The sequence below is a fragment of the Chaetodon auriga genome, chromosome 7, assembly GCF_051107435.1.
Source record: "Chaetodon auriga isolate fChaAug3 chromosome 7, fChaAug3.hap1, whole genome shotgun sequence".
In the NCBI taxonomy this organism is placed as follows: Eukaryota; Metazoa; Chordata; class Actinopteri; order Chaetodontiformes; family Chaetodontidae; genus Chaetodon; species Chaetodon auriga.
Window position 1 is genome coordinate 17,377,357 of NC_135080.1, and position 25,262 is coordinate 17,402,618.

A 25,262-nucleotide genomic window follows, 5' to 3' on the forward strand; every position below is an offset into this window, starting at 1 on the left:
AGACACAGGCGAAATAAAGTGAACACACACACACACACACAGTGATGCACGTGCACACATTTTGTCTTGATTTAGCACTAATGTTCCGTGCACTCTTGTCAGCTGACAATAAATTATAAACACATTCCTTCACCGCTCTGTCACCGGCAGAATTTATTACCGTCCGCAGTGACAGCTTTGGGTGGACACAGCTCACAGCTTCACAGCTCCTGGAAAGCCACGTGCTCCTGAGCGAGAGCACACACACTGCAACGTATGCACAATGCACAGACTACCAGACGGAGTCATAAACTATAGATACAAGGAAAGACCAAGATAGTTATTATAGCTGGAAAATTAGTCTGCAAGGAGAACCAAGACACTCCGGCAAACAGGTAGTGAACAGCGGGGGGTATAAGTACTGAGAAGACTGATGGGATAATAGAGAACAGGTGACAAGTTAAAGTGGTCAGAAATTGAACAATGGCAGGAAGAAAACAAACTGGAATGCAAGAAGGTAAGTAACTACAAAATAAAACAGGAAATGATGTCAAGTTCATGCGACTTGTCAGAGTGAGAAGAATCCTTACATTAGAAGACCCCCTCATGTAAAATGTTGATTGTGAATATATATTGTGAATGTAACGTACACCTAGGCCTGTTTCCTCCTCTTGAATCAAGATGCCTCTGTCTATAAACTCACTTTCATGTGCGTATGAGGGTCAGCATTGTGGTGGCAACAGAGTCAGCATAGCAACCAAGATGTTTACTCCCACAGTATCCTCCTCCAGCTCCCTCTGCTGGATCTCCTTACAGATGCGTCTTTACCCTGTCCCTCCTTTAAACACCAGGGAAGTCCTCTTCAGCCAAAAGAAAACTCTATGTAGAGGAGCAGCAGCTGACTCTGGTCCTCCTGCGTTTCTGACTTTCAGATGTCCTGGAGCAGAACAAGCTGATCAACATCCGACAAACCATCAGCTCATGAAGTTATTATGGCGAATGTACAGTTGCCTATTTACACATGCAGATGATGCAACTGGCAACATCATAATTCATTAGGAGCTGTGTTTCTGTCCACCTGATGCATCTCAGCCTAATATTCCATATCAGTTCAGTTTGGTCTTCATCAACTCCTGAGAGAAATATTAATCCCTTTAGCTGCTAAAGCTAGTTGCTGTCTGTTGTTTATTGCTGGACAGGAAGCTGATTTGTTGTTTATCTTTTTGTTGATAACATCTTACTGCTGTGGCTGGAGGCAGCACTGATGACACCACCCAAAAACAGTGACGTTGTGGGCAATAAAACCATAACAAGGAGCTCAAAGATGCTAAAAGGCCAAGGGGACTGAATAGAGAAGTAACAGTGTAGCTCTCTGTGGGTTTATGAGCAACCTCTTTCACACAACAGTCATTTGATCAATTTAAAAAAAAAACCAAAACATTATTAGTGCAGCTTTGAAGTCCACGTTTGTGTGCCACAAATGTCAAACGCTCTGTTAATTAGATCAGCACATGGTAGTTTTCAGTGGACATGAGGACTCACAACAACTCTTTACACGTTTATTATTCATTCATTTATTCTCATTTTTCTGGAGTCCCCCTAGTGGCCGTAAGGATACATGACAAGGTGGAGAGACAGCAACATGAAATGAGACCATTCTCTGCACTCCTGCTCCACTATGAGAAGACAGTTCATAAATTTCACAGTTTATGCAGAACAGCGCAATATATTGACTGGATTTTTACCAATTTTGACTGTCAGCAAAAGTACAAAATGAGCTCAAAGCGAGTGTATTGCTTTTACAAGAAATACGCGTATTTTAGTGAAGGAAAATCCTATTTATTATATTGTCTGGAAATGCTAACAGAGTACCACAAATATTTGTTACATTGACACATTTCATACAAATATTTGCACCAATATATACCAATAATTTGATTTGCTATTTCATTTGCAGCTGAAAGTACAGCAGTATAACATCTGAGGTAAACCTTGCCTTAATTTTAATTCCACTACCACAACTGAAACAACAGCAGCTTTGACAGTATGAGTCTTAAGTTGTTTTAGCAGAAAATGCATTTTTGAGATGTTCAGTAATTCCTGAGGTAGGAGTTTTCTTTCCTCGTGGATGTTGTTTATTGAAATAAACCCTATCTAACACACGTGAGGGTCCGCTTGACTTAAGCATGACACCATCAGTGTAAATATGAATATTTTGTAAATATATTTTGTTTATTAATTATAGACCAAACATGATGATTGTAAATATGTGAATTAGAAGACAAGGAACCCTAATCAGCTGAACCAGTTGCCCAGTGAAGCAGTGGCACATCTGCCATCTACATTATTTTATGATTTCAGCTCAGCTTAGTCAAGTTCTTAGTGCTGCTCCACTAATCATCAATAGCGGTGGATGCAGTTGTAGCAGTGACCTCAGTGGCTGCTGTATTGAGTGAAGCTGAGGTCCCAGTGGAGGTCCCGTCGCGTGGTTTGGCACGAGGCCTCATCGCCTCCTCCGTGTTGCGTTCAGGTTTGACCAGGAGAATGTAACATTTAGGCAAGAAAATGCAGGTCAGCAGGCCGAAGCTGGAGGCCAGGATGGCAAATATCTGGACAGCAACCATGAACTTGCCACGTGTGCTGAGGTAAGCCGGGACGAAGGAGATCCACACGATGAAGAAGACCAGCATGCCGAAGGTCATACACTTGGCCTCACTGGGAGACAGTAAGAAGCATGTATTAGGCCTCTGAAGCGGTGCTCTACACCTATCAACACCTCACAGATTAACATCAATGTTTTTGCATGTGTGTGCCGCTGTGTCCATTTAGTGGGTGCTAAGAGAATGAACTGTTCTGCTAAATGTTCCTGGTTTCCCCCAAATCCTGTGTGTTTCCCACCTGAAGTGGTCCTCGAGCTTGCGGGCGATGAAGGCGAAGATGAAGGCCATCAGAGCCAGCAGGATGTCATAGGCGAAGATGCAGCAGATGAAGACCACAGAGCCTTCATCACACTCGAGGATGATCTTTATATTCTGGGCTGAGGTGTTCTTGATGGAGTGAGGAGGGAGGATGATGAGCCACACTGTGCACGCTATGGCCTGTGTGGAAGAACGGAAATGTCAGTGATCTTACAGATGTTACAAAGATTCAGAGGTCAGAGAAGTTTCCTTTTCTTCCTCCAGTGTATTTACCTGTATTAATGTTGCCACAGCAGCTATTGCCCTCTGGTGGGCGCAGGTGAGAGCGTCAACTTCAGGGTTCGGGCCGACACCGGCATCGATGTTGTTATTTGTGTTGGTTACTATGACGTCAGGACTGCCACTGTTGGCTGCTGCTTCTGCTGCAGCCTTTGCAGCTTTGGCAGCGGCTTTGCTTTTGGCGCGCGCCGCTTTCAGAGCCTGAGCTCGCAGCATCAACACTGCTGCCTTACCTGAAGTAAAGGCACATCAGAATGCAGCAACATTGCATGATTTTGATAACGCTGTCGAAAAGGGTGAAATAAGTTTTAGAGAAAGTGCATGCAAGATGCAAAGTGCATCCCAGAGATAGTACAGTAACAGACTTACTGAACACTACAGAGGACTGTACGAGGTGTACAGTGTATACACACACATAGACACAACAGTACAAGATAAGCATGCCCACCCATAATAGAGGAAAGGCAGAGAGCAAAGCCCAGAGCCAGGGCGACTTGGCTGGTCATGCAGCTCCAGTTCTGAGGCTCTCCGAGGAAGATGATGGAGCAGAGGAAGGTCACCACCAGTGAGAAGAGCAGCGAGAAACTCAGCAGAGCATCATTGGCTTTCACCAGAGGGGTGCCAAGGTTTACAATAAAGACCACCTAGGGGAGAAAAAAGTACAGTGAAACACAGAAGTTTTTAGCTCCTTACCCTCCACCAGGAGGTATGTGTTCCCTGTGTGAGTCTCACCCCGACAGCGATGGTGACTAGACCTCCAAAGGCCGAGATGACAATGAGGGTGATGCCCAGCGGCTCTCCAAAGGCCAGGAACTCGATGATTTTTGGTACACAGGCGTCATGAGCATCATTGGACCAGTCGTCCTCACTGCACAGGATACATTCACGAGCATCTGTCAGAGAGGCAGTGAGGGGGCGATGAGAGGGCTGCAGGGTCGTGTTTGTCTGGAGCTGTTTAGACTGATGTTGGGTGTCCCTTGAAACAGTCTCTGCTGTTTTGTTGGCACTAAACAGCAACAGCAAACATTATGTACAGTATTATTTAGCCCATGGCACATCAGTCTGACATCTGCAGGAGTAGGGAGCACGGTAATGTTAGCAGTTGTCTAAGGATGTGATTTTAAAACAAAACAGCTGACTTCAAAAATGACCTCAAAACGGAGCGAAGAGGATATCGACTGTAATTTGGAGAAAAAATGCAAACATACAAAAAACAGAAGAAAATCTGAAACGAGCAGTGGTTCTTAAGAAGACAGCACAAGGGAGGTTTTCATCTTCATGTGAGCTGGAAAATGAAGACAGCTCTGGTTTTGTAATCTTCTCTCAAGCTGCACCAGTGCTGTGTTACAGGCTGTTGGACGTCAAAATACTAATTACAGGGACTCCTGGGGAGCGACTGATGATCACTTTGGAATGTAGGCAATATGAATAAACATAACTCTTGATTAATCTTCATATAAAATTCCAGGGGAGACCTTCCAGAGCCTGTCCTTTCAACTTTGGATGGGTGTTAGAAACACTGCTGCAGAAATGAACTAACATCTACAAAGTGTTGTTTTAAAAGGCTCAGTCACAGCTGGGCACTGCACTTTTTAGCTAAAGTTAGCCAAACAGCTGTACAGGAAGCATACTGTGGGGTAACTGTCCATCTGAAAGCACTGACCAAACATCTTCAAACAATTCCAAACACGCACAGACAACCATGGCACACCGAGGAAACAGCTGTGTTTGGAGGAGAACGTTTGATTGGTGTGCTGTGGACTTTTGCTTAATCAGACTTAAAACTGTCCAAGCATCAAGAGGAAGAGGCTCAGAAGATGCAGTTGTCCTCTGAAACTTGTCAGGCTGTATCAGTCCAAAGAAGACATGATGTGTTAAGTAATGAAATAAATCAGCAGCATTAACTTCTGAGAGATTCAGTCAGATATGACTGTACACATGTCTTGAGTGTCTTTTCGTTGTTTATTTAATTAGAGTAAGATTTAATGCATTCAATTGAAAAAGGTACAGTTCGAAAGCTGTGTACTGACTGGTTGTGTTGCTGATCTCTCCGTCAGCACACGGGATGCAGTCGAAGCAGCAGACGGGCTCTCCCTGCCGGATTCCCTTCCTGGTGCCTGGCCGGCAGTTTTCACTGCATACTGACCGAGGAGGCTGCAACACACAAACACAGATACACCGATTTATGGAGACATATATGCATGTGCCGCGTACACAAGCACAGATGGTCTAGAGAAAATGAACTTAATAAATATAGATTAGGATGAAACATAGCCTAGAAGAGTGTGTGGTCAGTGGTTGTCTAAATCAACATGCTGCTGACCTCCAACATGTCATTGTTCCACACTATGGAGTCATTCATTATGGTCATTCTGTCTTCTGGGGCTGCAGAACCATTGTAGCGTCCCACGGTGTTGTAGGATATCTCCCCGTTACTGTTGAACTGCCAGTTAATGATGTCATAGAAGCCTTCGATGTCCCCATCATCAAAGTAGATCTCTTCGCCCGTGTGCGGCACTGTGAAACGCACATTCTTCATGTAGTACATCAGCTAAGGATGAGAGACACATGTGAGCCATGCATATAACACATGCATATTAAAAATAGTTGTACACACACACATACACACACACACATGTGGCTTACCTGCCATGGCTCAAAGTTGGTGATGTCAGCACAGTCTTTCCCGTTGAACGGCCCCTTTCCCTCTTCACAGTGCTCCAGGTTGTGCAGAGCGTGGGCCACAGCGTATACGGCTTTGTACACACTGTGGGGAGACAGCGTCATATTTATCATTATTGATCACACCATCATCCAGATCATGAAAGGGTTAGTTCACCCAAATCACACAGTGCAGCGTGTCCTTTTCAAAAATAATGTCTTCATTAGTCTGGAACTACTTTCTATAAAAGAAATAGTCCCTATGCTAGCTCACAGTGCATTGCGTGTTCTGCACATCACACAGTGTCTCTGGAGGGATGCTCTGTCTTTTAAATGTATTTTTTCACAGCTCGGCACATAAAACCAAGCTATCTTCATGGTCAGACACTACTTAGTGGTGGAGGTGCTGTGGAGGCAGCTCCAGCAGCACAAAGATAAAGTGACTTTACTAGAATCAGTAATACTTGTAGCAGCAAGACAAACAGCAAGAACTGACCTGTAAGTGATCCGTAACTGGGAAACATCAGTGTAGGTGTTATTGAGCTGTGCCAGAGACTCGCTCCCCGTACACAACCCATCAGGGACCCCCCTCGCTGCTCTGGATAGTGTGCCGTTAACCTCCTTGGACCTCTGTTTGGTCTGCCTCAGAGCTTTACTGTAGCTCAATGTGCAGTTAAATAACTATGAGACAAAAAGAACACAAACTTCTTTAGATTTGTGCGTCATCTGGATGACTTTAAAGTTGCCACAGAATGATCACCATCTTAGATTGTCAGTTGATTGTCACAGCAAATGTCAGTCTGAACCAAGACGTGTTATAACTAGCTGCATTTAGTCAAAATTAGATTTTGCATGTGGCTGATAGATGTGTGCAGATGGATCACTCTTCACCCCAATTAGTCAATCATCTTAATGAACACACCGTCTCCCAGAATTCCTCAGTGAGATCGTCAGCATAGGGGTCCAGATCCAGTAGATGGTGTTGAAGACCGGGGATGGCAGCTCTTTTTACACCAAAGCCCAGGGTACCACCAAGCAGTGAGCTCACCTGGATAGAAATGCTCAGGTTGGTTAGGGCCTATGGAACATCTGGAACTGTAATTTCAGTCAGTCGATCAATGAGCTCTCACTCCTTGATCATCGCTCCGCTGAGCACTCACCCTGGGCTGTGTGATGAGAGCGGAGGTGACCCAGGCCTCGGTGGCAATCCAGGTGCGGTTGGTCACATTGTGCTGGAGCAGCTCTGTGATAAGAGGACTGAGGTCCACGTCTGATGAGAAGACCACAATGATCTTGGCCGTGGACTCAATGACAGTTTGAACAATACGCTGGATGTCCTCTGGAGAACTCACCTGAAGATTAAAAAAAGAAGAAATCAATAGTAATATATGTCTAGAAAAAAACATGGCGTCATGTGAAAGATCAGCTGTTTACCTTGGGCAGGGTCTCAGAGAAGGAGATGCAGACACCAGCTTCCTCCACCTGCTCCTTGAAGTCTTTGATGCCGTACTTGCCGTAATCATCATCAGCAGCTATGGTGCCCACCCAAGTCCACCCGAAGTGCAGCACCAGCTGGGCAATAGCTGTAGACTGGTGCTTGTCATTGGGAATGGTCCTCAGGAAGGTGGGGAACTGGAACTTACTTTCCAAGGCAGAGCAGGTTGAAGAATAGCTGACCTAAAGATGGCAGAGGAGAGGAGACACACAAGGGTTTCTGTAACGAACAACAGTTTTACAAAGTGTTCCTGAGCTCATGTAGTAACATCCTTTATACAATCATGCGTTCACAAAGTGGTGAACCTCGCTCCATCCTTGCTTGTGAACAACTGAGCCTTTCGAGGATGCTCCTTTCATACCCAATCAAGCGTCCAAACTCACCACCGGCCTACCTGTGGGAAGTGATAGAGTCCAAGAATCCTCGCGGTGGCGATGGACAGATCGGAGCCCCCTGCGCCCACTAGAGCAGCCAAAGGCGGCCCAGTCCCGCAGCGGTAGTTGGGCACAGCCTCATCTTGGCCCGTGAGATAGGTGAGGGTGCCCTCCACGGCCTTGGAGATGGTGAAGCAGGAGTCATAGATGACATAGCCCAGGTCTGTGTCGGGCAGCAGGTCTTTCCTCTTGTTAATTTCATTAATGGCAAACAGCATGGTCTGCGTCCAGCGGAAGGTACGGAAGTTAAACCTGGAGGATGATGAGAGAGTAATGACATAGTGGCAGCATGTTTTATTCAGACTGTTATAAACAAACGTCTTTTGTCTTTTATAACCTCAACACTCAGTTTATCCGTTGTAGATATTATCTGTGACTTTCAGATTCGAAAGAATGAAACAAAAACACATTCAGAGTATGTGCAAAATTCAAATACTCGATGACAGGAAGATACACACAGACCACTTGCGTCTTCTGATGTTATTACCTAAATTAGCCACTAGAGGAGAGTTCACAGACTTGCTGATTACTGTTGAATTCTACCCTGTAAAGACCTTTCTCCATAATATGTGAGACTGTTGCTAATTGGCCCCGGAGGCCCTGCCCTGCTCTGCTGTTTTCTGTCGTAAAACTTCAAGGTTAAGAGATCACGGCAGTACACTGTGTGGTTGATACATACAATTATGTAAATCATGAAGAATATTCCTCATTTAAGGGCAAAAATATTAAATAATGTAACTTTGGTCGGCCTGTGAGATTAGCTATGATCTGTGTGTAAGATTGGGGCTGGGGGAGGGGGACTGAGTAAACAGGGCCCTCATGTGAGGAAGACCCACAAAGTCCCATAGAGATCGCCTGTCCAGGATCCAGAATTTTGTGCTACATCCCTGTCTATGATTTGTTTAATACTTTCTAGCAGCTTTAGCTAAAACAAACTAAGCCAACAGTCACAATGATGAGAAGAGACATGCGAGGAGGTCGACTCACCCTTCACACCCCGAGGAGACAGGCAACCGAGAAGTGTTGCCGTCAGTGGAAGCAATACGCATGTGAACAGGAAACATCCCCCCAATAACAACCTTCTTCTTCTCTACGTCCTTGTAGCCGCTCAGGTTGAACTTGGCCTTCAGCTTGCATGTGGACTTTGCTGAAACAGATCCATAAAAGTAGGAAAAGATGCATAATCCAAGCAAAAAGTAGCTGATCTCCATGCTACGTAGACGCAGAAGGCAGTTGGGAGAGCTCTCACTGTGGCAGACAGCAGAGTGTGACAGGTGTCTTATCTGCTCTCTAGGGAGATGTGCTGCTCGAGGTAACCTGAGAACTGATTCAGTGAAGAAGAGTGAAGAAGTGAAGAGCAGGACACTACATTACAGTGACTGACAGAGGGCATATTAATCTTTATTCTATGTGAAACATAGACAGGAAGCACTTTGTTAAGTCGAGCAAATATCAACGTGTTAGGATCTCACTATTGTTGTGCAAAATTAAGTGGGGTTCAAATGGAGTTTAACTGACTTCTTGAACAGCACAAACTGGACCCCCGACCACCAAACATGCAAACATGCAGTTCAATACACTCAAAGATCATCATCACTTCGTTTCTCTGTGTCTCTCCTGTTGTAAATATGAGTCAGTTCATTCGTCTGCACGCGGGTCACCTGCGCAGGAGAAACCGCCACAGGCCAGGAGTTAATTGGCGGCTGCATGTGGTAACTTGTACAGTCTTTATGCAACATTACGGTGCAGCAACTGTTCCAAAACCGTGCCGTGTCCCCTGAGTGTGGATCTGTGGTGTGTTGATGGGTGACTGAACTTGTCTGCTCTTGTCTCTCAGTCAGCAGGGACAAACACACACCTGAACCCCCCGGCACACAGAGGGACTTCTGCTGGGTAACGCGGGCCCACTGCACACCAATAGACTTTTCAGAAAACCCAATTAGAGTCAACAATATGGCTGTTTACAGTCGTATGTCACTATTATTATTATGTGAAATGATACTGTGGCACAGAAAGCAGAAATCTAAAACAGGAAGATATTTAGATGTAGTTTGTGTACAGTCGCTGATCATAAATGATTATTTTCAGAGTGCATGTGTGAGTATGTGACTGAGGCCTTGTGATCCATCTCAGGCACATGAGAGACGACTGGCTGATACTGATGAGTCCTGCGAGAAATCAATTATGTCCAGTAATTGACAGAAACGCTGCTCCGTGCAGACATTTCTGAAGAGGAACGGTTAAATGGACAAAGGGCCATCTCACACACTCATCACAGCAAGACAACCTCGAAACTAATAAAGCTGTTACTGGAAGATGGAAGCAAAAAATTCACAAAAAACAGATTAATTCCAATTTGTTTTGTTTTTTTTGTTTATATAATGGGATTTTTGTGTGTGTGTGTGTGTGTGTGTGTGTGTGTGTGTGTGTGTGTGTTACCTCGTAGTACTCACAGTGAAATTTGTGTAGTCCTTGTAGTCGTTTAAGTTTGGTGAGGTTAACATTAATCTGGTGTTAAACATGACTAGCAAGATACCTGAACACCTTACCTGCAGTGTAAGATCTGTGTAGCTGTGTGTTTTAGCCAAAAGGTGCTCAAATATGGATTCTTCATAAACTACTATTATTACACACGAGGGGATTCTGAAAGGTAAGATGATAAGTAACTCATCATAGAAGTGAGAAGTTTCAACATGGATATCTTTATTAAAGCTCAGTTTTCCATTGTACAAATGTCTTCATAGTTGAAACTGCATGCAGTGGCTTGGTTTGAGGCACATTACTAAGGAGAATGAGCATTGTTGAACAAAAATAAAATAAAACCCCATTAGACATTAAATTGCATAACTTAATCTTATCGATATTGCAATTAAATCCAACTACAAAATTATATGTCCATTACTATGAAGCTGTTGTTTTCTATGGAGACATATGTAACAGAAAATACCCACATAAAGTATAAAAGGCAGAACTGAGGGAGACACACAGAGCAGTTAAGACAAGTTAGGAAAACCTTTCGTTTTGCATTAGGAGTATTTGCCACTAAAGTTTAAGGATTTAACAGAGGATGAGACACCAAGACATATCCTGGAGGCGTGAGAACCACCGCGTCCGGGAGATCCGTCTCTATCGGGGAACAACACACTTTTTAAAACTCAGTTGAACCTGAGCGCTGTATTTACTGAGGTCTAAATGACGAGAACGAATGAAGAACGGAGATTATTATGCTGAATGTTTTGAGCGAACAGATAAATGAAGGGTTAATGCCTTTCAGAGACACAGTGAACTTGCGTTAGAGATGGCACCAGACAGCGCTTACCCTGCCTTTTTAACACTAGAGTGACACATAGCATGGTGACGTTCCCACCGGATGTCTGATTGGGTTATGCTGATAAAGCACCAAGGCTTTACGGGTGAAAACGAGACAAAATGTGCAAAAAACGTGCCCCTGCACAACATAAGAGCAGCCAAATAATGATGAAATGTTAACAGCAATTTACACACTGTGGTTATAAACTCTACTGTACTTATAATTTTGTTATTAGTTAGTCCTCTTGCCATGTTTATTCTTCATAAAAAGCATACATATTGCAGCATGAGGAGAAACAGTGTTATATCCTCCTTTCTGGAAACATCAGAGTCCAGGTTGGCTCACACCAAAGAAATAAACAAAAACAATAGAACAGGCACATACAAAGTTACCCATCGTGTTGGCCTCCTGCACAGCTGCACGCTGAGTCTTGGGTTGACTGCTGTCCACGGCGGGAACAGCAACAAGTCAAGAGCTCTCGTCAACAAACGGAACTCGGAGGAGACCGTCAGAGGAGCCCACAATGTTATATATCACCACAGCATATTCTACTTTTGGCAAAACAAAAAGCTTAAAAAGTATTGATTGGTCACATAGGTCGTCCGTTCGGTTTTACTTTAAACAGACGACCGTCTTCATAGCACAGTATACAGGCAGAAAGTGAAAATGAACAAATAAGAGAGGATAGTCTTAGGTTGAGAACATTCTGACCTACAACAGTAAGACAAAAACATCTGTCAAAAAAAGGCAGAAAACGATTGCTGAAGATTTTCAAACTCTCCCTCTGCTTTTCTTTCTTTTCATCACACTACTGTTTGCTTGTTTTCGTGTTTGGCTCGTCCCATAACGCAACCCGAGGCGCACCGTCAAAGTCCACTCTCTGGTCTTTCACAGCTTCTTCGCCTTTAATGGTTGACCTCACGCAAAAAGGAAGCAGCAATGTACCTTTTCATCATAGAGAGGAAATACACTGTTGTACATGGATCAAAAAAAAAAACAAACAAAAAAAAACAACAATATATTATCAATAACCAACATTAATCATTTCCCTATCGCCAAAAATATTAAGACCAGGGAGGAGTGGTGGGGGAGAGCAGAGGAGCAGCGCCTTTGCATGTGCGCCCGTCACAGTACGGTCTGCCTCCATGGGAATGTTAAAGAGAGGGTTGGAGGGACGGGAAGGAAGGAGGGAGGGAGGGAGGGAGGGAGAAAGGGAGGGGGAGGTGAGGAGAGGAAGGAGGGAGGACAGAAAAGGGGAAGAGTTCACCAGCCCTCTCTGATATCTGTTGATCGTGTTTGTGCATTGTGTGTGAGTACGTGTCCTATCGGTATGACGCCACGCCGGGTTTTATTCCCACTCTGTGGTGCCGGGCGGTTTGGAGGTCAGATCATACATGACTCTGGAGATGCCTGGGATCTTCTTGATCTCATTCACCATCTTCAGCACCACCTGGAGAGACAGAGGAGACAAAAAACCGTTAAAACAGAGACAAACAGAGACCTTCCTGAACCTCGTTAATGTCTACGATGATAACGCGAGACAGATATTAAGACGAGAGGCGGGATCACGACGTGCCTCCTCTGGGATGTGGTTGCCCGGCATGGCGGGGATGCCGGTCATGAAATCGCTGGTGATGAAGGTGCGGACCACCACAGAGCGCCGGCAGGACGGCTGCTTTTGCAGTGGATCACGGTCAAAGTGCAGGGGGGTCAGGATGACTGGCATCTGGCTGATCTTACCGGAATAGCCTGAAAGAAGAGCACAGCCAGAGAGAAAGACAAAAAAATTATGAAAACGAGCTTCACTGTCCAAAGCTGAATCTAGAAATCTATTTCTAGTCATTGTGTGTATCAGTTTGGTGGATTGTGGCGATCGTTGATGAAGTTGGAAAAGTTGTCTCCTCTTTGTGTTTTGAGATATTTATTTCAATGTGTGTCTCATAGAATCTCTCCTTATGACAATGTCAATACCTCAAGTCTAATTTCTCTTGGTCGTGAGGAAACTTATTTTGCTCCTCTTCTCTTACGCCTGGATTGATTAATTAATGTGTGTCACATGGCTCCGACACCTTTGACTTGTGTTAATGAAGCAAAAGGCTTATGTTATATTACATGGATAATTTATATCCGAGGTGGGGAACATTTCAATATTTATAAAGATCCTTCGAGGGCCATACTAAACTTCCAGTTGCACTTCCCACAGCTTTAATTTCACTTCAAATGATTTCCCATTCAAAAGCAGAGAGCTGAGGAGCTGACTGGAGCTTGAGGTTCAGCTCTAAGAGGCACTTGATAACGTCCACCATGAAGGCCAAATCACACACTTGCTATCACTGAGTTTCCACGTCATGTTTTCTCTTCATCTCAATGAATTTTTCCAGACAAACTGACTCTTTGGAACAGTTTTACTTTGTCTGGTGTGAACAGCTCCACAGCAGCACCAAGGCTCTCCTTTACAAGTTGTCTGTCTAAAAGAGCTTTCAGCTTCTCAGCTATCAGCTTGCTCACCACAAAACTTGTTTTCATAACACCATCTCTGTCAGAATGTGGTCTTGTGAAAGCTGCTGGTTTGGCATCCAAACTCCACCTAAAAACATTAACTTTGTTCAAGTGCATTTTGTCATGTTCTCGAGGTGTAACGAGGCTCAAGATTGGCCTTTTCCATCACTGTGAGCATGTTTCCACAAACTAATTTAGGCACTTTAAGCTGGCCTTTTACTTTGACAAAAAGAAATTGTCCGTTTTTTTGTTCACTCAGCATCTACTTTTGTTTCCTTGACAGTCAGCAAAATGCACTAGCATGACATCATGATGTGTTTGTGTTGTGTTCAGGGACCACTGGGAAGGACATGCTAGTCTATGATCTCATGTTATTTTGTTTTATTGCAGAAAAAGTAACGACTGTGCTTTTTTTGCGGTTGTTCTGAGTTGCTTTAATGTATTTCTGAATTGCCTCGTGGGTCAGATGCGGCCTGGAGGCTGCATGTCCCCCACCCCTGACTTTTTTGATATTGGATGTGGACAAAATGATCAAATTCACCTCTTTAATCACATCTTAAAAAGTGAAACCATAGCCACACTCAGGAAAGTACGGCCAATTTACCAAAGAAGATTCAACTCACTGGAGAAGACAAATGTGTGGTTTGCCTTTGGGGAAATGTGAAATTCACCATATGGGTGCAAGTATGCAGACAAGTACACTATTCTGTTTACGTGTGAGGGCATACTGACAATCAGCTTTGGAAAAGGGCTGAATTACTCCACAGAAACTGTCCTGTGAGATAGTCCTGTGGTTGCATCCTTTCTACATTCACACAAGTTGCTCACAAATATGAACCAAACACAAATCCTCCCCCCTAATCTGTAATGCTTCAATATATATGTAATCAAACTTACCAGACTCTCTAAGGATAGAGTGAGCTACAAAGTCAGCCTGTCTGAGCGTGCTCAGAACGCCTGTGGTCAGGAAGGTCGGGGTAATGTCTGTTGGCGGCTCTTTCACATGGGACCCAAACACATACACAACTCTGGAAAAAGGAGACATGAATGCAGGACTGAGTGAGTTCCTGCTGACCACTGACAGCGCTGAGAGCCTAACATGGCAGATAAAGAGTAAAGCTGTGAGCAGTAAAGATTTCTACGTTACCTATTGATGCTATGGCACATGCGAGGGATGAGTCTGGCCAGGAACATGAGAGATTCCCAGTGTGGAGATTCTTTACTTGTGACACCGCACACGTAACTGTAGGACCGGCAGTCACCCTGAGACAGACAGAAAATACATCCTGAAGTAAAGCTGTTAAAACAGGCTTATTAGAAAGTCTTTTTTGTGTTAAATAGAGTATAGAGGCTGCATAATCTGTCTGTTTTCACCTCCAACAAATTCCCCTTGCAATAAAAGCTGGCTGTGTTTATCTACCGTCTCCTGTCTGCCCCGCAATTTGAGGTTTAGGGTAAATTTAAAACTCTGGCTCAAACAGGAAGTGACAGGACACACCTACACACCGTCTCTGGCTCGCTGCAGTGTTTTGGTGAGGAAAGCAGACTCTCCGTCACCCTCTCCAGGCAACATAATAAACTACTGGAAAGTGATGGGTTTTTTTTTTGTTTTGTTTTGTTTTTTTTTTAAACCATGTTGAACTATTTCTACAGAACTAACATTGGAGAAGTTGAACAAGAAAAAAAAAAAGAAATGTGCCTCAGTAGTTACAACAGATTCCTCCCTTGGCTAGACAGGGACTGTGTGGGTGGGCGTGCCTCGTGGTTAACCACTAAATTATAGTGGCAACACAGCGAGACAAACAGCAAGAGTGAGACACCGTTTCAAGCTTCCCCTGCTTCTGGATATCCATCAGCAGTCCCAAACACATGGAACCATCCACATACGTGTAGATCAGGACAAACAAACAGAGAAATGACAGAGTGACTGACTGGATCTGATCAATTGATTGACTGACTGGATTACCTGGACGCCCACAGTTTTGATGGGCAGCAGGAAGGCATTGAGTGAATGAAGGCTGGTGATCTGCATGAGCTTCTCTTCCTCCTCGTCTGATATGCAAGACTTGACTCTCTGCAGCAAGGCGTGGGGCTGGAGAGCAGGGAGATAGACTTTTAAAGCAACCCGTGAAAGGGCAGAAACTTCAGTGTTCAGGGCTGTAAAGAAGTCATCTTTTGGTGCGATGTGGTGAACCAGTCAGCAGATGTTGCACACTATTAACTCCATAATTAACCAGGCAGGACAAATGTTTTCTCATTTGGTGTACAGGCTGAGCTATTACTATACTGCCAACAGCCAGTGCTGATAATTTAGCATCTTTATAGATTTAAGTGACTTTTCTTGAGTTTACTTACCAAAAGCTACAAGGAAAACGCTGATGGGTCGATTCACAGTAATAAATGAGGCCACACGCACCATTTATGCTCCTCCAGCATTTTAATGACCACATATTTCACAAATATTTTGAGATGCCTTCAGCTGGTGTACTTTTTTGGGACACAGAAGCTGAACACGTCACACACTAACAGTTAGTTGTTTGGTTCACTGAAAATACTGGAAGTGCCAATTCCCTCAGTCCTGCATCTGCCTTTGATTGGTCCGAATCTCAGAGGAGTGTTTTCAGCAAGCAGTGATTACATTACTATTCAAACATGTGCAATTCACTGAAAACACTTACAAACTGGTCCATCGGTTTAAACTGATCAAAGTCTGTTTGTTCTGACCTTTTTGACGCTTGCAGAGAAGTCTGTGATGATTTTGAGGATGTTGTTTGTTTCAGCAAAGTCCTTACAGATGTAGGGCTCCTCTGCACAAATCACTCTGATGGACAAACCCGGGCCTAAAGGCAAAGAAGACGAAGGCTGTTTTTAGCAAATATGGGAGTGACACGAGGACAGCTTTGAGTGTGTGTGAGTAAAGTAAATGGGCACAATGAGGAAAGAGATACCAAGAAAAGAGATAATGGCAGAAAAAAAAACAACATCACAGAAATACGTGAACACAAATCTCTTCTGTCAGTGCAGTCGCATCACAGACATGTGTGTGTACTTACCAGGGAAAGGGTGTCGGGAGACAATCTCCTCTGGCAGGCCCAGCTCCCTCCCCAGCGCTCTGACTTCATCTTTATGGAAATCTTTCAGTGGTTCGATTACTTTTCCCTGGAGGATCACAAAGGAGTGGGATCAGCATTGCAACAGTGAGGGAGAGAGGGAGTGTGCTAAGGTGTTGCATGGCTGTGCATTTATAATAAAAAGGGGCCGAGCAGAACAACAGACACGGCAAATAATATATGAGCACTGAACAGCTAATAAGGAGGCAAATGAATGTTTGAGCGCTCCTCCGAGTGGTTGTAACACAGCAGAACCTCTTTGAGGGATGAAGGATGGTGCAGACATACACTTCCAATAAAAGTAAATGATGTTTTAGGTGTTTGCTGTCTTCAGTGTTTAAGAAACAGGAGATCATCAGCAGACGTTTTCAGTGCGTCAGGAGTGCTGCATGATAGCTCTGCTTTTGTGACAGTCATCATCACGGCTCTAAACTGCAGCTGCAGCAGATGCTCTTTTTACACCGATTTGTGGTTTTCACCAGAAGTTAACGCTTCCCTCACATCACGCAGTCCTTTAAAGCATTATGAGATGCATGACAGCACAGTTTGATCACATCTGTACCGCTGCATTATCAAAACGCTTGTCTGCTGCTACAATGACTATCTGGATCAAAGGCAACAAAAATTTCAGCTCGTAGTGCTTCAGCATCCGAAAAACGATGAAGCTTTCTTCAAATGCATAGTATGGTTTTGAAAGCTAACAGGTGGAGTTTTGTTGGCCACAGGTGCTCTGCAATGTTTCCACTGCCAGGCGGCAATGTGATGTGTGACCGCCACAGGAACGATGGAGCATATTGCGCTGTACAATTTAAATGACATCAGTCGTGGTGATTAGTGATGCCATTCAGCAGAACTTTTGTGTAGCACCATGTAGTATGTGTCAAGGACATGACTGCAGTTAGTATTTACCTCATCTCGGAGTTTGCGGATGAGCTCAGTGTCGTTGTGGTGTGTTTTGATGACCTCTGCCTTGCCGCTGGCAAGATGGGAGGCACTCTCGATGAGATCGGGCCGCAAGGTGCCCTGGGCCAGGAAAACCTCTTCTGGCTTCAGATTCATCTCGCCAATCACTTCATTTGCCACCTGTGAAGCAGCACAACTCACAAAGTCAGATGCTACAGAGAAGTAAATCAAAGACAAGCAATAAAGCGAATGAGTGATAAAGAATTCAGCTGAACTGAGGATGTGATAAAAGACGATGTATTGCAGGGTAACAAGGCTGAAGGGCAGACAAGCTGGCAGCCTCATAAAAATGTGACAACAACCAAAACTTTATTACAGAGCGCTTTCATAAAAATAATCTATTAAAGCCAAGTGCTCACTTTGACAAACGTATCTCCGATAATTTTCCTTTTCTCCTCTGGGTTGGTCGTCATATTCAAAGTCTTGCTGATGCGTTTTCGTGGCGTCCTGTCCTCCTCAGAGATGGGGAGGGTTGTTGTTCCGTTGTAGAAGGTGTGGGCTGCGTTTACCACTAGATGGAGCAACATTTTAGAGCAGGAGAAGAGAGAGGCAGAGGACAGTTGGGTTCAGAGAAACACAAAAATACTCTTCTCCAAGATCACATCAGAGATACCTGAATGTCTTGTTACATCCACACTTCAACAGTTAGCTTCATAACGAATAAAAAGTCATGAAACTTACTGACCACATAGCTGCATAAAGAGCAATAACAAGCCTCTCTTATTGTCTTATTGTACCACCCCTTCTTCCTTTAGACCACCAGGAGTTTGGCCTTACCTTTGAGTTTGATGCCCAGCTTGGTGAGGGCCTCCTCCACACTCTGACTCTCCCTCTTCCTCATGAAGCCGTTGTCGATGTGAACTGCTATCACCTGGTCCTGGTTAAGAGCTTTGTTGAGGAGAGCTGTGCAAACGGTGGAGTCCACCCCGCCACTCAGCAGCACCTGAACAAGTCATCAGAAAACAGTCAGAACTGTGCAGCAGGATAGTTGTGACATCTCCTACTCGGTCTTGCTCTAATCGACTATATGTCTGATTTCCTTTCATGTTAGCCTCCCTTTATATTCATCATGCTGTGTTTGACGTATCTGGTGTTTTGTGTGCTGGCAGGATGTAAAATATTAGACACTGACTCAATTAAAAATTGACTACAGCCTTGACACTTCTTTACTTATGACTGGCTGACTGCCAACTCTTGGGACTCACACACACAAAATGTCACGGAGGAACGACAGAGTACAGTAACAAACAGAGAAGGATGGATCGTCAGACTGCAGTTCAGGAACAAGAACCAGAGTCTGCATGTACTTATTTAAATATAAATCCTGAGCTTTGAGCCTCTTTCTTACACTCATTTATTGCCTTCACACTCCCCAGAGATGAAGCCCAGTTTGAAGCCGCTCAGGGAGTTGACTAGCTCTTTTCAGATAAAACAGGGTTTAATTTGAGAGTTTAATTGGTTCTACTTAACTTCCCACCACTGCTGCTGCTGCTGCTGCTGCTGTCACCACCTCCTGAGCAGCTACCACACTTCACAGTCAGCACCCAAGCTTTAGACTTGGTCAAATGGTGCTGAGATGATTGTGCTTTTATTTTACTGTTTTCTTCCTTTTCTTAAAAGTCACATCTGGTCTCAAAACGGCTTGGAGACCGACGCACACACTCATGAAACTCACCAGCACTTTAGACTTGTCTACTTTTTCTCTGATCTCATTGATGCAGGACTGCTGGCGGTTCTGTACAGTGAAGTTGCTCGTGCATCCCGCAATCTCGAACAGGAAGGTACGCAGCATCTCCATGCCTCTCTCCGTCAAGTCGACTTCAGGGTGAAACTGCGTCCCATACAGCTTCTTCTGTTCATTAGCAATCCCTGGTGGAGAAAACAGACGTGACAGAGCTGGCATTGTCACTTGTCCTCTCTGAGTGCCTCTTTAAAAACTGCATTCAAAACGAAACCAGTACAACAAAAGCCAAAAACAGGGTTTTCCTGACAATCAAAATACAGTTGAAACATTCTGTTCAGAGGCTCCAGTAGATGTAAATACTTAAAACATACATTCTGAGGTTTTCTTACACAAACAAAAACTTCAAAATCCAGCTGTTTTTAGGACTTGCATGCACATCTTTGACCACAATCTAATTTAAGATGGGGCCATAGCCTTTCCCATGTGCCACTCACCAGCAATGATGTTCCCGGATTGGGCCACCACTTTAAAGCCATCAGCCACTTTATCCACACTATCTCCATGGGTCAGCAGGACCAGTTCCTCCTTTTGAAGGCCTCTGATAAAATAAATACACACACAGACGTCAGAGGACAATAACATTGCATATGATAGTTACCATAGGGCCTGTGTGCATGTGAGTTAAGTCTGAGAGGCAAACAGTCACAAAACACTGCAGCCATCTATTTTAGACTCTGCAGTATTTGTGTAACAACCTGGGGAACTATGTGACAGCTGGAATGCTCCAGCAGTTTATGCAGTAAATATGGCACTGGGACAAACCGGTTGAGCAGCAGTTGTAACAGAATTGAGATGACAGAAAAAAGGCATCTCAATGTCTTACAAAGTGTAAATGAGCTCAGCTCTACACTCTTTCACTGTGGAGGTGCTGGATGTGGAATTTAAAGGCTTTGTATTCCAGCAGCTAACTGCGTCATACGATAAGGCTGCAAGAACCCCGTCGCCCTCTCCTGTAGCTGCATGCACTGGCAAACACCGGCTGAACAGTACTTTACTGGACAGTGGAAAAAGAAAAACCCTGCTCCATTGCCCACTCCAGCTCATCTCTTGAGTGTGCTCATTTTCTCTCTAGACTGTATCAGGCCATGTTGTTCTTGCACCAAATACATTTGAATGTTCTGTCCTCATTCACAAACTCTCAGTATGTTTTTCCTCGTTCTGTCGTCTTTTCTTGCCAAATTTTTCTGAATGTGGTGTTCAAAACGCAAGGACGTGTAAGAACGTGCAGCTCCAAGAAGCCCATTTGAATGACTGCTCATACTGAGACACATTTCTAATGGAACAACGCAAAAGAATATGACAAAGAAAAGATTTTCCTCTGATCCACTTGAGCAGCCATATTACCTGAAGAGAGAACAAGTGTTGTCCAGTCCAATACTGAAAACTCCATCCTCCCTCACACTCTTTTTGTGTACTGTGCCACCAAAAACTTTATTCATCATCTGTAACACAAACAAACACCAGAGTTAACACTTGGACGCAAAGATTGGATTTTAAAGATTTTAATGTGATGCCAAAGATGCTACAGCCTCCTGCTATTTGGTAGAAATGTGGTGGAGAATGGATGGCTGCGGGAAAAGTGAGGGAGTAATGCTCTCATCTCCCTCAGCTATTATCAAAGTGCCCTTGAAGAAGGTGGTGAAGGCCAAGCTGACCCAGGACAACCTAACAGCAGCCTGGAGTCGAGGGATAGTAACATGCAGCTACTCAACGTTTCCTTGAACATGGCCTTGTGGAGGAGGAGGAATGGTCTACCTAATCCCTATAAAAGCCTCCAATCCCAGAAATTGCCTGTGTGTATACATGCAAGTGCATAGATACCTGCATTCCATAGCAAATCCCAAGGACAGGCTTTCCTATAGTGAATATGGCAGGGTCAAACCAGGGGGCATCTTCTGCATACACAGAGGCCGGGCCTCCTGAAATGATGATTGCCCTAAAAAAGGGAAAGAGACAGACAGCAAATCAAGCCAAGACGCCTTATACAACACTTTCATATAGACAGAATAATATAATTACAATGCTACAAGGCAAAAAAAAAAGCAATCTGTGGATCAAATGCTCACCTGTAGCCTTGTTCTCTGATAGCAAAGGCTGGGGTTTCTAATGGGAGGATCTCAGAGCGTACGCACAGCTCTCGCACCCGTCTGTCAATCACCTTGCCATACTGGGCCCCAGCATCCAGGATTGCCACCGCCCCCTCGCATGACCCATTCTGCTCTGTGCTGCTGATCTCCAGCTGTGGACACACACATTCAGGAAAAATACACAACGACTTGTTTAAAGCGCTTGCAGAGTTTGTGTCGAGCTGAGGGGATGGAAAAGTATACATCCACGGTCGCTTTGCACACTACTGTTTACTTAGAGACAGGACTTTGACTAACACACATTAGATATACTCTTAATGCTATCTAGTGGTGGTTTGGCCGAGAGGCGGTGTATGGCAACCCACTGGTCCTTGATTTAACTGTGGCTCCACCTCTGACCTCCCTGTGGATAATGTGACTCAATAAGGGCTAACATAATTAGGGACATGTGAGCTCCAATACAGACAGTCACTCTTGTAAAACGTGCTGCAACCATTCAGCTCATCAGGAGAATCACATGAATCCCACCACTTGGTCAAAGGTTATTCGTGAGGACCCTCATATCATTTTTCAAGGTTGCTCAAACTCGAGCAGGGATACGGTTTCTCTCTAAAGCTTTGAGACGTGTCTATATGCTTGGATCTTATTTTTATAAACAAGCACACATCAAAGTTTGGGACACAAAGTTCAGTACAAGAACAAGAGAGAAATCAGATCACTGACAGTTATCTCAATAAACAACAAAATTGGAAAGATGAGAACCATGATCCCACGTGGTTAGTAGAAACACTTCCGCTGTAGATGTTACTAAAAACAACTTGCATTGAGCAGGCTACCCATCATCTCTGATTCGCTATCTACAAGTATCCTGGAGAATTATGATTAAAACAGTCATAGCAGCTCTAGCAGTACAATCACAAGAAATAAACTGAGCAGCTTTACGGTAAACTTTGGAAAATCAGATGTCAATGGAGCAGTAGTGGCTCCAGTTGTCAGACCGGTAACCGCAAGTTGGCCATACTAGCTTAGTGACGACGTTAGCAAACCTGTCAGTTAACGTTACGTTAGCTTAAAGTGTGTGACAGCAGGGGTATGAAATAAATTAGTTTACCAAAAGCTCAATGTCACTTTCCAAAATGAACGCCAAAGCAAGCACAATACAATACTTTCAATACTAACATTACAAATTCTGGCTGCCCGGCTAAAGCTAGCTAACATTTACCCATGTAGCATGCTAGCTTACGGACACTATAAACAGTAGCTAGTCATCTCCATTAGCATGTTAGCATCGCGTCCTGTGAGCGGCTGGCTAAGTTAGCGGAGCTATGCTAAAACCCACGCGGTGCCTGGAGGCAAAGGATCTTGGGGGTGATCCCTCTCAAGAAGGGAACGTTTATTGGCGAAATACGAGAAAGATTGTATTTATGCCCTCAATACCACTGAGATATCCTGTCCGGCTAGTTAGCAGCTATGAGCAACATGTTAATGTAATACTGCAACAGGCATACAACAGCGTACTCATTGCTCCTCAGCGGAACTGGTGGTAACGTTACATGCTCTCTAACTTTCCCCCCCGAGGTACACACAGGCCGTAATTAAACGGGGGGACTACATCGGCAACCAGGGTCCTAATCTAAAGTCGACCGGGCTGCCCAGTGCCGGAGGAGCGCGTAGTCCCCGCTCCACTGACCTTGCTGTCTCCGTTGCACAGAGCCATGGAGGACTGCCGTGTTGTGGAATGAGCTCTCCCCTTCGCCTCGGTGTCCCAGGTCTCTCAGAGAGGGAGCTACTGGTTAGCTCCTGCCTCAGCACGCCGACTACTGTTTCAAAAGCGGATTGGGCTGTTGGTCTGAAGATGAGCTGTCACGGTCTCTCCTCCTCCGACTGGGGGATAACTTTCACAGTGGGCACAGACTAAATAAATGTGTCTGTGTTGAATGGGTGGAGCGCAAAGTTAAATCCAAAAAAAATGAGAGTGGAGGAAGAGTGGCCCCACGGGGGCCGGGCTTAGACAGCATGATAAAATACATGTAGTTACTGGGTGCTTAATTTTAGATCCATATAAAAAATATATTGAAGTTTGAAAGTAAGGTGTGTCAGTGATCTCGAATGGTTAGAGGTGTCCAAAGCGAACTGAGAATTAGAGACTTTAGATGCTTTGAAAACATAAGACTTTGTCCTGAGGACTGTGGGTCAGTACAGGCACACAGAGTGATATGGATAAGCATTACACTGTAGTTCATTTTATATTGTAGTATCAGTATAGTAGTAGGATTAATAGTAGTAGCAGTATCACAATATACAACATTATATTCAATTCGATATACAGAATTGAAAAAAATGCCTGTAAATTAAAAACCCAGAAGACAATGTCGGTTTTTGTCTTATCCAGTGATTAACATATCAGACAAATGAATCAGCACTTCATCCATTCACTTCAATGTCCAGCTCATTTATCTGCAACATTGCCAACAGTGCTGGTGCTCTCTCTTACAGTCTCACAGTATATGTTGTGAAATCAACCAAGAAGAAAGCCCTGTTGATATACAGTCTGCAAACACAATGGATCAGAGCTTCGTACCTCAGACTCTGTCAGGCAGATGCAGCATGTGTGTGAGAGGAAGCCCCTGTACTTTAACACATCTGCTCTACTGTATGTTCCAGGTGTGGGTTACTGTACATTGAGGACTCCATGTGTATTTCAGACAACATAAATACATTATATATATTTCTTTTGCAGTTTCTTTATTTGCCTTATAATAATGTACTTGCGGTATCCATATTTTCTCTACATAAAGGTTATCACATGCTCTCTAAACCCCTCAGCCTGAATGTTAAAGAGGAATGTCACAGCAAAGACACGTTAGTCAAACAGACGGATGTCAAATTCCACTTTGTGCTGAGCATGTTTGTAGTTCTCAGTTATCTTTAAAGCAGTAAAAAAAAAAAATTCCAAGTATAAAAAGTAACTTTAAAAAAGAGAGGTTGAATTAATTACATTACAGTTGCTTCATAGCATTGTAATAATTTGCTGGAACAGAGCCATCATTAATGTCATTTGTTCCACCTGTGCATTCCCTGTCACGATGAGTCAAATGTCTGCTGTGAATAAGGCCTGTGATTCTCATTCATTTGGGAACAAAAACGAAACAAGACGGCTCTGATGCTCTAGTAAGTCTATCAAGACCTGATAAATCTTTTCCAGCACATTACTGAGGTTGCCTGAGCAGATCCACTGTAGCGCCATCCTGTGGATACTGGACACTTTACAACATAGTTATTCCCATGGTCATGGGTATTTTCCATTTTGGATAAGCTGGAAGGAGACTGTTAAATATCATCCACAAAACACATTGATGCAACAATAGCAACAATCCTTCTTCAGTTAACTCTCACTGATGAGGCAGACTTAAAGATGGGAGCAGCTGGATTAACCCACCAGGACTGATCTGTGGGCCCCTGTTGACCCTCCGTTTTTGGTAATTAATTTAATGAATATGCGCCATGTATATTTTTACAGAGGAACTCTACAAGACACATAGTCAAGGCTAATGATAATGCAGGACCTTATAATAACATTCAATGTTATGCTTTTATTGGTGCACAATCATAAACAAATTAACAATTAAGCAGATTACCACAAACTAACTGATACATAATAAATATAGGGCTGCTAGTGGCCACAGGTAGATATCCAGTTTGCCCAGTTGGTAATTCAGCATTGAAAATAAGTCAGATAAAGTGACAAAGTATAAACATGGATGGTTGCTGTAATGATCGGAG

General features: G+C 43.9%; 2 protein-coding genes across 2 annotated transcripts; both read right to left on the reverse strand.

Moving 5' to 3' along the window:
• Nucleotides 1-2,372: 2,372 nt before the first annotated feature.
• On the reverse strand, nucleotides 2,373-8,977 carry vmn2r1 (vomeronasal 2, receptor 1). Its single transcript, XM_076735268.1, has 15 exons — nucleotides 8,754-8,977; nucleotides 7,727-8,018; nucleotides 7,272-7,514; nucleotides 6,998-7,189; nucleotides 6,760-6,885; nucleotides 6,481-6,518; nucleotides 6,334-6,426; nucleotides 5,823-5,943; nucleotides 5,500-5,727; nucleotides 5,207-5,330; nucleotides 3,909-4,069; nucleotides 3,625-3,820; nucleotides 3,171-3,409; nucleotides 2,878-3,077; nucleotides 2,373-2,694 (listed from the first exon to the last, which is right to left on the reverse strand). The coding sequence occupies exons 1-15, from the start codon at nucleotides 8,975-8,977 to the stop codon at nucleotides 2,373-2,375; spliced, it is 2,799 nt and encodes a 932-aa protein (XP_076591383.1).
• Nucleotides 8,978-10,452: 1,475 nt separating this feature from the next.
• gmps (guanine monophosphate synthase) lies at nucleotides 10,453-23,372 on the reverse strand. Its single transcript, XM_076735707.1, has 16 exons — nucleotides 23,170-23,372; nucleotides 21,459-21,631; nucleotides 21,214-21,328; nucleotides 20,737-20,834; nucleotides 19,827-19,930; nucleotides 19,324-19,517; nucleotides 18,426-18,591; nucleotides 18,008-18,159; nucleotides 17,595-17,768; nucleotides 16,629-16,734; nucleotides 16,300-16,415; nucleotides 15,542-15,667; nucleotides 14,723-14,838; nucleotides 14,473-14,603; nucleotides 12,653-12,825; nucleotides 10,453-12,526 (listed from the first exon to the last, which is right to left on the reverse strand). The coding sequence occupies exons 1-16, from the start codon at nucleotides 23,194-23,196 to the stop codon at nucleotides 12,425-12,427; spliced, it is 2,073 nt and encodes a 690-aa protein (XP_076591822.1). The 5' UTR covers nucleotides 23,197-23,372; the 3' UTR covers nucleotides 10,453-12,424.
• Nucleotides 23,373-25,262: the final 1,890 nt, after the last annotated feature.

Bases quoted from the DNA above. Each gene is read 5' to 3' on its own strand.
- vmn2r1 (XM_076735268.1), bottom strand. From the start codon at position 8,977: ATGGAGATCAGCTACTTTTTGCTTGGATTATGCATCTTTTCCTACTTT. The intron at 7,190-7,271 runs GTAAACAGCTGA...TTTAATCTTCAG, and splicing joins TCTCTGAGACCCTGCCCAAG to GTGAGTTCTCCAGAGGACAT. The intron at 4,070-5,206 runs GTCAGTACACAG...CCTCTCTGACAG, and splicing joins AGAGATCAGCAACACAACCA to ATGCTCGTGAATGTATCCTG.
- gmps (XM_076735707.1), bottom strand. From the start codon at position 23,196: ATGGCTCTGTGCAACGGAGACAGCAAG. The intron at 12,826-14,472 runs GTAAGTTTGATT...CTCTTCTTTCAG, and splicing joins CTCTATCCTTAGAGAGTCTG to GCTATTCCGGTAAGATCAGC. The intron at 12,527-12,652 runs GCACGTCGTGAT...CTGTCTCTCCAG, and splicing joins GCAACCACATCCCAGAGGAG to GTGGTGCTGAAGATGGTGAA.